The sequence below is a fragment of the Gopherus evgoodei genome, chromosome 19, assembly GCF_007399415.2.
Source record: "Gopherus evgoodei ecotype Sinaloan lineage chromosome 19, rGopEvg1_v1.p, whole genome shotgun sequence".
Lineage (NCBI taxonomy): Eukaryota > Metazoa > Chordata > Testudines > Testudinidae > Gopherus > Gopherus evgoodei.
Genome location: NC_044340.1, coordinates 16,739,302 through 16,756,402, shown reverse-complemented (window position 1 = coordinate 16,756,402; position 17,101 = coordinate 16,739,302). Strand labels below are relative to the sequence as shown.

General features: G+C 49.7%; 1 protein-coding gene across 1 annotated transcript; it reads right to left on the bottom strand.

Annotated features, from left to right (window-relative positions):
• Positions 1-3,055: 3,055 nt before the first annotated feature.
• On the bottom strand, positions 3,056-17,098 carry LOC115637117 (uncharacterized protein NKAPD1-like). Its single transcript, XM_030538040.1, is given in 8 exon segments — positions 3,056-3,266; positions 3,269-3,433; positions 3,435-3,636; positions 4,554-4,607; positions 5,694-5,852; positions 13,920-14,020; positions 16,229-16,305; positions 17,080-17,098. Coding segments are annotated over 7 exon segments (888 nt in total). The 5' UTR covers positions 16,298-16,305; positions 17,080-17,098; the 3' UTR covers positions 3,056-3,128.
• Positions 17,099-17,101: the final 3 nt, after the last annotated feature.

Genomic DNA, 17,101 nt, shown 5'->3' with positions numbered 1-17,101 from the left:
GTTCAACAAGCACTATTATGGAGCACCATTCCAGCAGCCTCAGGCAGAGATTTAGTACTGTAGACACTGCCGCGTAAGGGGAAAGAAGGCAAAGTTAGGATCATCGTGGGTAAATAAATAGTGGCCAGGGCTGGGTAAAAGGTCCTGAAGCCCATTTTGGCCAGCCCATTATCCTGAGTAAATGCCTTTAACTGGCAGGAGCCCAACTGGCATATGTTCTTAGAATGAAGAAGCATGAGACAGCCAATGTTAAAATGCTTGGAGACACTAATCCACCAAAGCAAAAGTACTGACATTCCAAGCACTCTTTTCAGTGGTTGCATTAGGAGCTGGACTGTATAGGATAGTAGGATCACTGTTTGAGCCCCAACATTCAGCCCTGCCCTAAAATCCACCCATGAAGTCCACATTGGGTCCAGTGCAATATATGAATCTATTCTGCAGTTACACATTTCCTAATTTAAAATCTTTCTGTAGAGGATTTCTTTATAAAAATAAAATCTCCTGGATGATTTCTCTTGTGGTGCATGAAAAGCTGCTGCACTGTTACTGCATGAACGTTTCTGCAGATTGCAGTAGAGAAGTGGCTCTCACACTGAACTAGAAAAGAACATTGGCAGCTCCCCTTCCTGCCCATGGGAATCCCTGCACCAGGAGACAGGCCTTAGAGAAATAAGACATTGCTTAACCCCATCAGAGAAGGAGCTACCCATATATTCGTGCCCTGGAAAGGAAGTCACAAATATTGGCCTTCTAGAAGAGGGAGTGGATGACAGAATGTAGACCAAGCACTGTGGCAGTGGGGAAGAGGGACACAGAATGAAAGATACAGTGATGTTCTCCATTTTACCAATGTCAGCCCATATGCACAGGGAGACCTAAAAAAGCTTCACCTACAGGTGAAGAAAGGGAGATGACAAATTTAAACAAAGACCAAGAATCTGGGCTATGGTGTATTTATCCAGGTTCCCTCCCTCTCCTCCCAAGTATCTACTAGTTGTCTGATTGAGCAGATTATAGACAGTAAGGCAGGGAAGATTTGTTTGCCAGGCTGACACGTAAGACATTCTCACTAGAAGATAAACTACCCCGATGTTGTGTTTCTGCTATCTAGTTTTGAACTCTCAACCTCTCTCAGCCCCAGGTATTCCCATTCTATGCACTATTCCTCCAGCTGAGGACTGGTCCTTTGGGGCCCACCGCCCTGATTCTAATTCCTCAGGGCCTGATTCTGCTCTCCCCGCAGGGTAAATCAGGAATAACTCCACAGAAGTCAACAGAGCTACTGTGATATAAGATTGGGAGTTCAGAATTGGAATCTCAGGCAATCTACATCTGCCAGAGGCTGTACAAACATTAATTCCACTCACAGAGACCAAGAGGTAGGTACGAACAAGGCACTTTGTCTGCAGCCCAGGAGCTGCGAGAGCTGTCTCAACAAGAAATTCTGAGGAAGAAACCTATAAAACCCCTATGTGTATAACCTGCCTTCAGGAACTGCAGAAGCACAACTGGGAACATTTATTAGTTCATAGATTAGCAGACTGAGGATGGGTAAGAGTTTTTAATACAAAAGCATGCCCCAACCTCAATATGTCAGAGCAGTAATCTACACTGCTCAGACCAGATAAGCATTAGCACTGTCCAGTCTCAGTGGTAAAAGCTTTTAACTGGACACTTCACTCAAGCAAAGCTAAGACAAAGGAGGATCCCAAGACATGCACAGATCTGAACTCTCATAAGAATGATGTTTCCGCTTGATTTGGGCACAGATTTATAATCTCACTGTATTCCCATGGCTTACATATATGCAAGCACACACAGAGAAAGGCTTTGTGAAAGGTTTGAGACCACAGTTTAGATATCTGGGAGCCCAGACACCTCGATTCTGATCTAGAAAGATTCAGACCTCCACATTCCGTGAGCGTAGACACCACCTACTGTTGATATGGAAATTCAGAGGAACATGGAGTATGAGGACTGTATGTGCTAAGAGTCTCCTTTGCCATCTTCTACAGGAGGGTATTAAGCAGGGATGCAATCTCCTATATACAGACTGGCTCCATAAAACATATTCACAGGTCTATGGAACCTAATCAGCGGTGAACATATTGTACAAAGAGAGGAGCAGCCTGACCAGACTTTTAGAACCCCTGAACACATTCATGCTCTGTCCCTGGGTCTTGCACTAAAGTGGTGGTAGGAGATCAGATTTCAAAAGGAAAATACAAATGGAGTCTTCATGTTATTGCAGGGAGAAAGGGTTCATTCCCGCCCTGTATCTCAATCTTTGTGTCAAACATACTGGGCCAGCCAGAGACAGAACAGGAAATCTATCAGAGGCCCGTCCATCAGCACAAGTGGATCGAGAGGGACATGTTGCTGATAAGGAGGGCAAGTCAATCACACAAACGGCAGAGGTAGGGGATCTGAGGTAAGTTTGAAACAAACCACTGCAGTGGGGTCACCACACCCGCAGCTAGAATTGTGACACCCCACTTGCCCTTCCTTGTTCCAGACCAGTGCCTCCTCCTTACTTTGACTGTCCCACCTGGACCACATCCTTTTATTTTCATCATGGGATAATGCTGCAGTGAAGGGCCCCTGCTGTTAAATCCAATGGCACATCCTTTGTAATCAGGTTGGCAGAAGTGCTGTTAGTCTGTGGCCTCTGCTCTTTATTGCAATTGTGGTCTTGGTCATTATGGGTTATGCATGAAAAGAGGAACAATTTTAAAAAAACCCAGAAACAGCGCCGATGCATCTGTTTCCCTTCTTAACATGGCCCACAGGAACTGTCAATTAAAACTGAATATGGCCAGGAAATTAGACCAATTATAGAATCAGGAGTCTGGGGTGGGTGGGTAGGAGACCGTGACTTGGGGGACAGACTTCTTCTCCACAGGCCTTTCAGCTCTCCTGGTTGTAAACCAGCAAAAACCAAAGATGTGCCCTCTGCGAGCCAGCAAAGTGCAGAGCCCATACGTGGGCTGGCACGGTATAAAGTTCTGTGCTCCAGAAATCAGTCAGCACCATGTTTGTACCACTGGGGCAGCATCAGGAGAAAACGTCCGCCTCCATTCGCTGACGTGCAATTTCACCCATGGCCCCAGACTCACAGCCTCTTGTTAGTCCTCATCTGAGCTGTCCTCCGACTTCTCATCAGCTGCCACTTTCCAGTTCTTCCTCTTGTTTTGCTTCTCCTGAATCTCACTGTGCCTCTCTAATGCAGACACAGGGCATTTCCTCCTTTTTTTCTTAGACCACTTTTCCTTTTCTCCTCAGGTTCGCTGTCCTCAGAGCTGCTCACACTGGAAGAGTCACTTTCCCGCCCAGAGGAAGAGGCAGGTTCCTTTGCAAGCCTTTTCCTGGTCTTCTTCTTGTGCTTGTGTTTCCCTCTCCAGGTGCACGAAGTCCCCTCCTGAACACTCGCTTTCCTGGGAAGAATCTGATGATGCCTTCGCCTTCTCCTTTTTCCTCTTCTTTCGCTTTTTTGTGTGACCTCTTTTCTTCCGCTTCTTCTTCTGTGATTTCTTTGGCCTCTTCCGTTTGAGTGACTCAGGCACAGATTGTTTTCCTGGGTGAGACTTCCTCTTTCCATTGACAGCGTTTTGTTCATCTTTCTCTTGCTGGTCACTGTAACAGGAAACACAGAATAGAGCCTGGGCAGATTCTAAATTAGCATTCCCTATTTCAAAGCATCAATCAAGCCCTTCTACCCTGAGCTCCTTTCAGGACAGACATATGGATGCTATGAAGGTAAGCTGGATGCATTTTTAACTTCACCACTTAACAGTTTGGGTCCATATCTTATAATTGAGATGAGGGGCCATTTCAAAGGCATTTTAACCATCCTAGAGTACGGAAAACATAAATTATGCTGTAAAACTTACTAAGAACTCCTTATCTGTGACTGTCAGGAATCAGATAAGTGCTAGATCTGGACATTCTACTATGTACAGTTTTTTAAATAATAAATCTGTGTCCCAATCATTTTTTTTTAATTTGTTTGCATTTTCACTCTTAATTGCTCTCATGCTGCTGAAGCTCTCATTCTGACTTGCAATTTCTAGGTGCACACATGCCTGCAGCTAGTCATGAAAGCTGGATCGCTTCAGGAAATAGCCCAACTCCGAGAAGCCAAACACTTACTTGCGTAACATTTCAGTCACTCTTAATATAGAGTTAAAGCTGGATGTCCTGTTATTAGAAGAGATACAAACACCTCTCAGGGCTCAGAACAGGGAGGGCTCTTCACTGCAGGAACGATGCCACATATGGGCAAAGTAAGGACAGCATTCAAGCCTTAACTGAATGTTTATGCCTTATGAACTGAAGCCGGGCCCTCTCACATTATTGTCAGAATTGTTTTGAGTAAGAGAACACATTAATGGACTGGAATTTCAGGCCACATGTCTGCTAGGTAAACAATTCAATCTGCCTTGAAAGGACAATTTACAGTCTATATTGGAGAGGTACAAGCTCTATATTTCATTGCGTAACTTGACAGAAATTAAGATGTTGGGACTTTTCAGTAAGCCTGTTGTCCTTACCTGTCAGTATCAAATTCCTCTGGATATAACTCTTTATAGCCACTGTGACCCCATCTGCAAGAGAACAGCAGGAAACATGTTAAAATCACACAAGATGTTCAGAACCAAAATGAGGGTGAAATGAAAGAGAGCGCTTTAGGGAAAATACAAAACACGAGTCGGGAGCAATAACAGCTAGTATCTTTCCTTACTTGTTTAAAGTCCTAACATTTGCTTTGCTAGGTTCTGTTCAGACCATTCTGGGCAGACTAATGGCCACTTTGCTTTTTTCTGGTAAGAACTTGTACCTCCTTGTGCAGCAGAAGCCCAATGATTTGGGAGTTCACACTTCTCATAAACACCCAGGAAACATGGGGTGAAATCTTAGCCCCACTGAAGTCAATGGAAGTTTTGCCATTGACTTCACCCATGGGGTGTAATTTGCTTTGCTCACCCTGTGTATTTTCCCCATAGTAAGAGGGTTTCATTTGTATTCAACTGTGTGATCACAAAACTCCATTATAATGCAAAACACACATATATGGTCCTTTATCACTGTGGTAAAATCTACATATATCTAAAACCTATCCAAATACAGAATTATAGCTGTACAAGTATTTCAGGCAGCAAGAATGCCAACAGCCAGATTAGGACTGGGTGCTAATAAAAATAAAAAGAAGACACCTGGAGGAATGAAAACAATTAGCTAAAATGACAGTAAAGGAGGCACAAGGCAGCTCTTGTTTCTTAGAAATACCCCCAAAAGCACTGACTAGTATTTCCCTGTCAAGCTGGGAGATTAGCTATTTGGATATCATAAGTAGGTTTGGTTAAATTCTACAGAGGGCAGTACTAAACAAGTCTTGGGTTTAGGGCTGTATTTATTTCATGCCAGAGAGGAAGAATGCTCTTGTGACTAGGCAGAGGACTGAAACGCAGGAGATCTGGGCTCAGTTCCTGGCTATGTGTGACACTGGGCATGTTACTTAAGTCTCCCTGTACCTCACTTTACCACCTGTAAAATGGGGATGATACTACTTCCTTATTGCACAGGAGTGTTGTGAGGATAAATTCACTAACTTTTGTGAAATGTGGGGGCCATAAAGTACCAGATCCTTTTTCTGTAGGAATCATGCTAGGATAGTAATTCCACCCACAAACCTATCTGGCATGTTGGCTTCACATTCATGGAGCTTCTTATTCCAGGTCCGGGCCCGGAGAAGATCATCTTCAGTCATGTCAGGAACATGCACAAAGCTCTTTGCCTTCCAATCAGCCCTTTGGCTCTCCTCATCGAAACCGTCACTGCGCATACGACTACTGCAGAGAGAAATGAGAGTTCTCCAGTGGTCAACTCAGAGGACACAATGACTTTTTGGGCAATCAATCAATCTAGGGCACAGAGGGCACTTGGGACAAAGCACACATCCGACAGTCTCTGGATGTCACTCCATGCAAAGAGATTCACCTCCATCCCCACAGGATGGTCACTCAGAGCTTCCATGGGACCAACCCAATGATTAATAAATGACTTGCACAGACAGTTGCCTTTCATCAGTTTCTCAAATCACTTTGTAACAGTAATTAATTATACCTCACAGTACTCTGAAAAAGCAGGTATGCATCGCATCAAGCACCACTGAAATGCTACCACCTCCGCTTAACAGTGGACAGTGACACAACAATTTAAGGCAGGAAATAAAGATGACAGTATCCAGTACAAACTGGAGGGGGAACACAATTACTGGAGTTGGAATTTGGTGAGAGTACCAGGGTTAACAGCCCAAATCTAATAAAAAGTGCCATGGGTTCTTCAATTATTACAGCTGATTACAACTTCACTTTTACATCGCATCTAAAGACAGCCTCTCCCAGCACCAAGCTGGGCCACTGAGCTCAATACAGACTCAAATGCAAGAGTTAACAAAACCACTTCTCTCATCACTTGCTCATTCCTTGAAGGTCTTCATCCACGTAAAACCAACCTGATCCTGCTTAGCTTGTGAGATCTTTGTTTCAGAGTAGTAGCCGTGTTAGTCTGTATCCACAAAAGAATAGGAATATTTGTGGCACCTCAGAGACTAACAAATTTATTGTTAGTGTTAGATCTTTGTGAGTTTGTTATGGTGACAGTACCCACAGGTACCTGGCTCTTACCTACATTAATACTGGACAGGAGCTGGGCGAAATTTATGTGGTGCAAAACCTCGGGTCAGAATGATTTAATTTAGTGATAACCCACATCACACTATAAATACTAATGCACCAGCACTGAGTACATCTACCAAAGACACCGCAGGACTTTTCAGATGTCACTATCACATTTCTTAACCAAACTATAATCTTGCTATATCAGAGGTCCCAACATATCTAAAGTATATATTTTTAAAGCTGCACACCTGGATCACCACACAAAGATGCAGTGTGAAACTTCAGCAGGAAGTGTGGTGTGTACAGGTGTGATGGGGCGCCTTCCCCACGCTGGGCTCTAAGGAGTTAATAGAGCCCTAGGGAGGCTGCACAGGAGGCAGCCAATCAGAGAAGGGCTAAAGGGAGCAGCCAATAAGGGCCAAGCAGACCCATATAAAAAGTGAGAGGCTGGGCACAGAAGGGTAGTTCTTCTTCGAGTGATTGCTCATATGCATTCCAGTTAGGTGTGTACGCGCCGCGTGCACGTTCGTCGGAGAAACTTTTACCCTAGCAACCCAGACGGGTCGGCTGGGCGCCCCCTGGAGTGGCGCCGCCATGGCGCCCCATATATATCCCAGCCGACCCGGCCACCCTTCAGTTCCTTCTTACCGCCCGTCGGTCGTTGGAACTGTGGAGCGCGGCTTCACTGACCTCCACACTCCCTAGCAGCTCGTTTTGCTACCGTTGTATATAGTAGTTATAGTCATTATTGTACATATATAGATATATAGTTCTTAGTTAGTAAGTTATATAGTGTGTTAGTTTAGTTAGTAGTGGTAGCGAGGGGATCGGGGTACCCCCCCGCACCGGGAGCCGGAGCCCATGCCCGGCTCATCGGGCTTCAGGCAGTGCTCGGCTTGTCACAAGCCCATGCCCGTGGGAGACCCCCATGACTCATGCTTGAATTGCCTAGGGGAGTCACACTTATCAGCCAAGTGCGCGATCTGTAAGTCCTTCAAGCCGAGGACTAAGGAGGAGCGGGACATTAGACTGCGACAGCTACTCATGGAAGGCGGCCCTGACACCCTTGCCCTTGGCCACCGAGCGCAAGTCAGCCGGTGAGCAAGAGCACCGCCACACCGAGTGCCACCACCAAGAAGCCGGCACCGAACCGGCCCAGAGTTGCTCCCTCTCCCCGAGGCCAAAGGCTGCAAAGGCACAGATCATCTCGCCTTCAGCCATCCCGCAGTCAGACCCTGCGCAGAAGATGGATCGCCCGGCACCGATACCTACTGCGGCACCGCCGAAGCCAGTACCGTTGACTCCGACCCCGCGCGGGCCGTCGAGTCCGGCACCTGGCAGCTCCCCGGTACACACCGTGGGTGGAGCTCGCCTCTCCCTCTACACAGGAAACATTCGCAGGGGTGAGGGAGCTAATTGCGATCACCGAGGCACCGATGCCCTTACCCCTGGACACCGCCGGTGCGGGTTCTCTGCTCTGTGGGCAAACCGACCCTGACCAGACCAGCTTCGGTCAGTGTAACAGGCCGGCACCGCTCCAGATCGCGGTCCCGTGGACGCTCCACATCAAGGCGCCACTCAGGCTCAAGGCAATCGATCACGATCCCGGCACCGATCGCCTCGGCACCGTCGGACTCCCGGCACTGATCACCCCGGTACCGCTCAGACTCCCGGCACCGGTCGAGCTCCCGGCACCGATCACCCCGGTACCCGCTCACGCTCTTGGCACGGTCGGCTCCCCGGCGCCGGTCTGCTTCCCGAGGGTCAACTCGGGTACTCCCGACACCCGCTCCAGCTCTTGGCACCGAGGTGGGCGCCGCACTCCAGGAGCAGATCTAGGCAACGGCGCTCGTGATCCCAGTCGACCTCCCCGGCACCGAGCCAGTCGCAGGTCCGGTCTCAATCCCAGCACCGATGCCAGCACCGGTCACCGTTGTCCAGAGGTGTGAGGTCGGTCGGTACCCGCGGGCACCGACTTTTGCAGCACACCACCGTGGCCATCAAGGGGCACGTCGGCATCCTCCCAGGCGGGCCGTTACTATGGGGACCAGCACCCTGAGGCCACCGCTGGGTGTGTTCCAAGACCCCCGACCACAGGACTCCCTGGGCTTACCATCAGGCCCAGGGCGCCCCCGTGCCTCAGATACGTCCCACCACCTCAGAGCATCGGGTACCAGAGGCCACTGTTTCCCGCCCCCCGGTGGTTGAGTCGGACAGACAGTCGCCCACGCACCTCCCCGGGACAACAGGAGCAGGAACCGGGTCAAGAGCAAGAGGCCGTACAGGAGACCCTTATCCCCGGGGTATCCTCCTCCTCTTCCTCACCAGATGAGGCAGTGGCCGGATCGTCGGCATCGGGGCCTCCACCAATAGACCTCAAGGCCCACCAGGACCTCCTCCGTCAAGTGGCTCTTAATATCAACCTCCCCGGTCGAGGAGGTCGCCAGAGGTGGAGGACCCAGTAGTGAGCATCCTCTCGGTCGATGCTCCTACCTGGGTAGCCCTCCCGTTCCTAAGAACCATTCAGTCCACTGCCGAGACCTATGGCAATCGCCAGCCTCCATCCCGACGACAGCTAAAGGGGTGGAGAGGAAGTACATGGTACCCTCTCGGGGGTACGAGTACCTATATGTTCACCCTCCTCCCCTTCCTCCCTAGTGGCCCAGCGGTTAATGACAGGGGAACGGCATGGCCAGCAGGCACCGGCCCCCAAGTCCAAGGAGGCAAAACGGATGGACCTCATGGGTCGCAAGGTATGCTCGGCGGGGGCTTTGCAACTCCGGGTGGCCAACCAGCAGGCCCTACTGGACGCTATAACCACAACATCTGGACGGAGGTGGGAAAGTTTGCCGAACTGCTTCCCCAGGACTCACGCCCAGAATTTAACACGTTCCTGGAGGAGGGTAAAAAGGTGGCCAGGACCTCCCTCCAGGCCTCCTCGACGCAGCTGACTCGGCAGCCAGAACCCTGGCGTCCGGGATAACCATGAGGAGCATCTCATGGCTTCAAGCCTCCACACTACCACCGGAACTGCAGTATAACAATCCAGGACCTACCCTTTGACGGGAAAGGGTTGTTCTCGGAGAAGACGGACTCCAAATTACAAAACTTAAAGGACAACCGAGTCATCATTCACTCACTGGAAGATGCATACCCCTTCCACCCAGCGTAGACCCTTCAGGCCCCAAGCACGGCGCCCATACTTCCCACCCCGTCAGAGGCAGGACCTCAATAGACGGCGTGGCGGGGGGGACGCAAACGCCAACCCAACTCCCAGGGAGGCCAGAACCAAGGGCCTTCCAAACCACAGCCGGGCCCCAAGTCCGACTTTTGAAGGTGCGCCCGGGGACGACTTACCAGTCTCAACACAGGATCCTTCCCCTACCTTCTCCAACCGCCTCTCCCACTTCCTCCTGGTGTGGTCCCGATTAACGTCAGTGAAGCAGGGTTACCATCTGCAATTTGCTTCCTCTCCCCCTTCCCGCCCCCCCTTCCCGGTCCCTCTTCAGGGACCCCTCTCACGAGCAAACCCTCCTGCAGGAGGTTCGTTCCCTCCTGGAGGCAGGGGCTATAGAGGAAGTACCTCTAGCCGAGAGAGGCAAGGGATTCTACTCCCGATATTTTCTGATCCAAAATCCAAGGGAGGTCTCAGGCCCATCCTAGACCTAAGGGCCTCAACAAATGGATTGCTGAAGTTGAAGTTCCGCATTATCTCCCTGGGAAACCATTATCCCATCCCTGGATCCTGGAGACTGGTACGCCGCCCTCGACATGAAGGACGCGTACTTCCATATCGCCATCTTTCACCACACAGAAGTACCTCCGCTTCACGGTCAGACACCAGCACTTCCAGTTCGCAGTTCTGCCTTCGGCCTCTCGACTAGCTCCGGGGTGTCACAAGTGCATGGCTGTCGTGGCTGCCCCCTCCGTCGGTGAAAAAATCCACGTCTTCCTGTACCTCGACGACTGGCTCCTGAAAGGGTCCTCCCAGTCTCAGGTGCGACGGGATGTCGAGGCCGTTACGGACCTCTTTTCACAGCTGGGCCTGCTTATCATGCCGAGAGTCCAGGCCTGATACCCACACAGAGGTTGGACTTCATAGGCGCGACCCTGGACCTCAGTTCAAGCCAGGGCCTTCTTACCTCAACCTCGCTTCCAGGCGATCGGGGTGATCATCCGGAGCTTGCAAGCCTCCCCACTCACCTCGGCTCGAACTGCTCACAACTGCTCGGCCGATATGGCTACTTGCACTTACGTGACAAAGCATGCCAAACTCAGAATGAGGCCCTCCAAACGTGGCTTCACTCAGTAATTCCGACCGAGCAGGGACCAACCAGATGTATTAGTGACGATCCCCTCCGACCCTCTCTCCGCTCCTTCGACTGGTGGCTGACCCATCTCTAGTATGTGTGGGCATTGCCGTTCCATTCAAAGCAACCATCGGTAACTCTAGCAACCGATGCGTCATCCCTGGGGTGGGGAGCCCACTTAGGGGACCTGCGCACCCAGGGCCTCTGGTCGCCCCAGGAGCTGTCACTCCACATAAATGTCCGTGAGCTAAGGGCAGATCCGCCTCGCCTGCCAGGCGTTTCAAAGACACCTACAAGAACGCTGTGTTTCCGTACTCACGGACAACACAACGGCCATGTATTATATCAACAAGCAGGGGGGGACCCGTTCGTCTCCCCTATGTCAGGAGGCCATTCGACTCTGGGACTTCTGTATAGCCCAGTCAATAGACCTGGTGGCATCCTTCCTCCCAGGGGTCGAGAACACGCTGGCGGACAGCCTCAGCAGATCCTTCCTCTGCCACGAATGGTCGATCAGACCGGATATCATCCATTCCATCTTCCAGAGGTGGGGATTTCCCCGCATAGACCTCTTCACAACCAGGTCCAACAGGAAGTGCCAGGAGTTTTGCTCCTTCCAAGGTCTCTCTCCGGGGTCGATCTCGGACGCATTTCTCCTGCCATGGACCCACCACCTCCTGTATGCCTTCCCTCCGTTCCCTCTGGTGCACAAGGTCCTGTTGAAGCTGCGCAGGGACAAAGCGCATCTGATCTTGATCGCACCTGCATGGCCCAGACAGCACTGGTTCACCACCTTGCTGAACCTATCTGTGGACCACCCAATTCCCCTTCCTCTCCACCCAGACCTGATTACCCAGGATCACGGCGCGCTTCGTCACCCGGACCTACGAGCGCTACACCTCACGGCGTGGCTCCTGCATGGCTGAGCACAGTGGAGCTCAGTTGCTCCGCACCGGTCCAGCATATACTCCTTAACAGCAAGAAGCCCTCCACTCGCTCAACGTACAGGGCCAAGTGGAAGCGTTTCTCTTGCTGGTGCGCTTCTCAAGGGGTGAACCCTACACAGACTCCGATGTCCACGGTCCTGGACTACCTCTGGTACCTTAAGCAGCAGGGCCTGGCAACTGCCTCCTTAAAGGTACACTTAGCGGCCATATCCGCCTTCCGGCCAGGGGAAGGGGGTCGCTCCATATTCTCCCATCCCTTAGTCTCCAGATTTCTTAAAGGCCTGGAACGTCTATACCCCACAGTACGCCGCCCTGCCCCTACCTGGGACCTTAACTTGGTCCTGAACAAACTCACGCTCCCACCATTTGAGCCACTGGCAACTTGCTCGCTCATGTACCTGTCATGGAAGACGGCATTCCTGGTGGCCATTACATCGGCCAGGCGGGTCTCCGAGCTCAGAGCTCTCACAGTGGACCCGCCCTACACCCTTTTCCATAAAGACAAGGTACACCTGCGGCCCCACCCGGCGTTCCTCCCTAAGGTGGTTTCCACCTTCCACACCAACCAGGACATCTTCCTCCCCGTCTTCTTCCCGAGACCACACGCTTCTCAGCGGGAGCAACAGCTACACTCCTTAGATGTACGTAGAGCGCTTGCTTTCTATATCGAGAGAACAAAGCCATTTCGGAAGTCCCCTCAGCTGTTTGTGGCGATCGCAGAACGAATGAGAGGGCAGCCTATATCCTCGCAGAGGATTTCCTCCTGGGTAACTGCATGCATTCGCGCATGCTACGACTTAGCTCGTGTCCCCTCTGGCCACCTCACGGCACATTCCACGAGGGCTCAGGCGCCTTCCTTGAGCACGTGCCTATGCAGGAGATATGCCGTGCAGCGACCTGGTCGTCGGTCCACACATTCGCCGCGCACTATGCGCTGGTCAGACAATCAAGAGAGGATGCGGCCTTCGGCGTAGCAGTCTTAAATACCGCCACATCGCGCTCCGACCCCACCGCCTAGGAAAGGCTTGGGAATCACCTGACTGGAATGCATATGAGCAATCACTCGAAGAAGAAAAGACAGTTACTTACCTTTGTAACTGTTGTTCTTCGAGATGTGTTGCTCACATCCATTCCACACCCGCCCTTCTTCCCCACTATCGGAGTAGCCGGCAAGAAGGAACTGAAGGCTGGCCGGGTCGGCTGGGATATATATGGGGCGCCATGGCGGCGCCACTCCAGGGGGCGCCCAGCCGACCCATCTGGGTTGCTAGGGTAAAGTTTCTCCGACGAATGTGCACGCGGCGCGTACACACCTAACTGGAATGGATATGAGCAACACATCTCGAAGAACAACAGTTACAAAGGTAAGTAACCGTCTTTTCTCTGCTGGGAGTCAAGGAGACTGTATCTCTGGAGGACTGAGAGAACTGCCAGCATCCTGGACAGAGCAGTGCTACAAGCAGGGACGGGGGAGCAAGAGACAGCTCCTGGCTGGCTGGCTGCTGGGGTTTGCAGGCTCAGGCAAGAGCAAAGATGATGATGAGGCCATGAAGAACTGGCCAGACAATCTGCTGCAGCAGCCACAAAGGGAAATGGCTGAACAGTGGACTGCAGATACCCTGGAACAAGGGAGTACTGTGTGTGGCATAGCCAGAGGGCTGTGTCACTAAAAAGGATGCCACGGTCCTTAGACGTGGGTCCTAGAGTAGGTGATGGTGGCAAGACACCACCCAAAGAAGGTGTGCTAATATGAAGAGCTAATCCCCAAGACAGCCAGCAGGAGGCACTACAGGGATGAACGAACCCCATTTCAACAGGATTATATAGGGATGCTCCTGTGTGGTCACCAAAATAGTTAATAAAGTTTTGGCCCTTACACAAGGCTCTTCCTCTCTCTTTAAATAACTTTGTAAACATTAAATAATACTACAATACAGAGTAGTACAGAGGATTATTTCCTCCAGGTAACTAAGTCCCACCTGGAGGTATTGGGTGACATTCTCCCTTGCTTCCATCGGTAAGTCTCTTGAGTCTGCTTCTCCAACTCCCTTATTTTCCACATTTCTGATTCTTCCTGAATCTGAAAAATATGAAGAAAATGATAAAATAAAATTAAGTACTCTACAGAAGTGATGCTTTTCAACTACAAAACACTATAACCTCACTTCTTCTGGGTCAATAATTGAAGTTTGATGGATTTCAAACTAAACTGACCTGCTGCAATGACACAAATGAGCCTTTTAGCTGCATCAAGTTAACTAAAACAAGAAACGTCATAATGACAATTAGCTGCAGCAGCAAATAACTTTGTTTTACAGATGAGGAGCCTTATTCTGTAATCTGATCCATGCCGGTGGACCCTTCAGTTCATACAGAATCTCTCATTCATGGGAGCTCTGTACTCCTCCAGAGTTCTGCTCACACAGCTATTGCAGAGCTGAGTCCCAAGTGAGGATTCATGCTAAACGCTTGAAAATACAGCATACCCAGTGCTTTGACACAGATTTTGTTCACATAGCCTTGTCGTGCATGTGGCATCATCTTAAGCACATATGAGATAAATGCCTCTTGGAAAATGATCCTGATGAATTAAATGCCTTAGCAAAAAATGGCCAATTTCTAAATCTCTCAGGAAATACCAGCCTTGTGCACTAAAGTGAAATTCAAATCCCAGTGGGGATCCATTTTACAGAGGCACAAAAACCTAACAAATGCTAAATTAAAATAATTATCTTTCTTATTTTAAAGAGACGACAAAACTCAAAGTAAATGTTGTGGGGGGAAAAGCTTTTGTAAGACATCAGAGCCACAGAAACACTTCCATTCATTTTAAATAAATGAAACTTGTAAATAAATATTACCCTGCTATGCCTACAAATCAAACAAGGCAGCACTTAGCATCTGAAAGTGAAACTGACCTTTCATTGCCCTAGCTGACAGATAGGCAAAAAACGACACAAGAGTTTAAACAGGGAAAAGCTAGATTAGTAAAAATACAAGTCATTGTTAGTAATGTAGGCAAGGAGCTGTGCTTGTGCATAAAATGTGATTATTTTTTTTTCAACTAATGGGGCTCCTTTAAAAATTAATTCACCTGTGCATTCAGGATTAAATTCACTTCTGTGCAGAAAATTAGCAGACAGCCTTGGCGCCACCTAAGTTCAAAACAGAGCCCTCTGAAATGCTTACTTGTTATATATTTTCATTTTATTTCTGGCAATGTAGTGTTAATTCATTTTATCTACACTCAGTAGGTGAGTTGGATCATGGTGGGTGGGTGGGCAGGCAGGCCCTGGAGGTGGGTTGGGTTTGGTCTGGTCATGTCCTGCCCCTGGGGTAGGGGAAAAAGACCTTGGAGGGACAGGTGGGTTGCAGAGAGAGCCCTCCCCACTCTCACCATGCATTAGTGGCTCCTGTCCTGTGGGGCTGAGCTCAGCTCCTGCCACTGAGACCTGGAGCATGGAGTTACAGCACTGGTCAGGTTTGGCCCAGCCAACCCGCCATCATGATGATGGAGGGGCAGCTGGGTCAAATCTGAGCTAGCTCGCTGTGACCCACGTGCCAGATGGCAATGCATGGAGAGGCAAGCTATGTCCAGCCCCGCAGAACAGGAGCCAACACTGCAGAGTGAGTTTTTCCATTTTATTTTGTGTTATTTCTCATTTGCAAAAAACAGGGAGCTCTAGCCCCACATACGCTCCCAGACTAGAGGCCTTGTGCTGGTCTTCTGCCCAAGAGTTAACTTCACCCTAAGCTTTGTCTGCTAAATTTAAAATTAGTGTAAGTTTTTAAGATGAGTAATAATATCTTTAAAATGTAGGAAGAAAAATGTTTGAAACAAATTTAATCATGGTGCAAGTAGCATGGACCTCTCCCTCATTGTTGCGCTGCAGAAATGTCTACCTTCAAAAATATACATGTATGTGGAACTGATTTGCTGTGTGCAACAACGTAAGTTCAGCCACCATAATTTAGCAACAACAAAATGAAAATAGCATCGCTTCACACAATGGCAGCAAGAAAGATCATAAATATTGTAAATATCATAACTCTGGACATGCAACACTAAAGTAACAGGAGACAGATCTTGATATACATGAGGAAAGCCAGACTGTATCAGCAAGACAAGGGGATACAATAATATCTTGGATTGGACTAACTTCTGTTTGTGAAAGAGACAAGCTTTTGAGTTTACAGAGAGCCCAGACCTGAAGAAGAGCTATCAGAGATAGTACCACACTTCACCACAGGAGAGAGAGAAGCAAAGGAATAGAACATGGTCCCATACCTTGTTGTGTGCATCAGTGTGACGAATGACATTTCGTAAGAGGACTTTTCCTAAAGGGACCCGGGACATTCTTTAACCTTCACAGAAGTAACAAAAAATAAGGCTATTAGAAAATCACATAAGACTCGGTAATGCACAATACGCTCTTGTCAGGACAGGGAGATGAATGGCATAAAGGCAAGTCTTTTTCCATCTGTGTGACAGTAAATGTGCTATTGACACAGGCTGAGATATGTGTTCCCTAAAGAGCCACTGCATTACTCCCAAACTAAGCTTCCTGTGAGACAGTCTGCATGAACAGGGGCAAGAAAGGATGATCCAGCAGTTGGTGCCCACGTCCACAGTCTCTGATAAATCTCTGTATCTCATATCCCACATATCAGTGAGAAGATAATTGATCATTATTCCGTCTCTCAATCTAATACTTCCATGTTGATTGTTTAACATGCTGTGGCTCTGAGCCTGCTGCTCCCATTGACCCCAGCCTGAGTCAGAAGTAACTGCACTGAACTCAAGGAGCGATGTTTGAAGAGAGAGCCAGGCTCTACCTATACAGCCCGAAGCGCAGCTCCCTGTGCGGTATCACCCAGCAGCCAGCTGACAGCGCAGGGCAGCAAATAACGGGAGCACCCGGAGAGCGGGGAGATGTGCTTTCATCTCAGCCCGCGTGGGACCCAACAGCAGCAACACGCAGCCAGCCGGCCAGACACAGCGCCAGCTGGCAGGGAGCGCAGGGCAGCCGGTGGGGCGGGGGCGAGGTACAGGCCCACAGCGATACAGTCAGGCCTGGGGAGACTCCCCCCCAGAACCCCCGGGCCAGTAACCCGCCCCCAGCCCAGAGCCCTTCTCACCCACGGAGCGAAGTACTCGCTC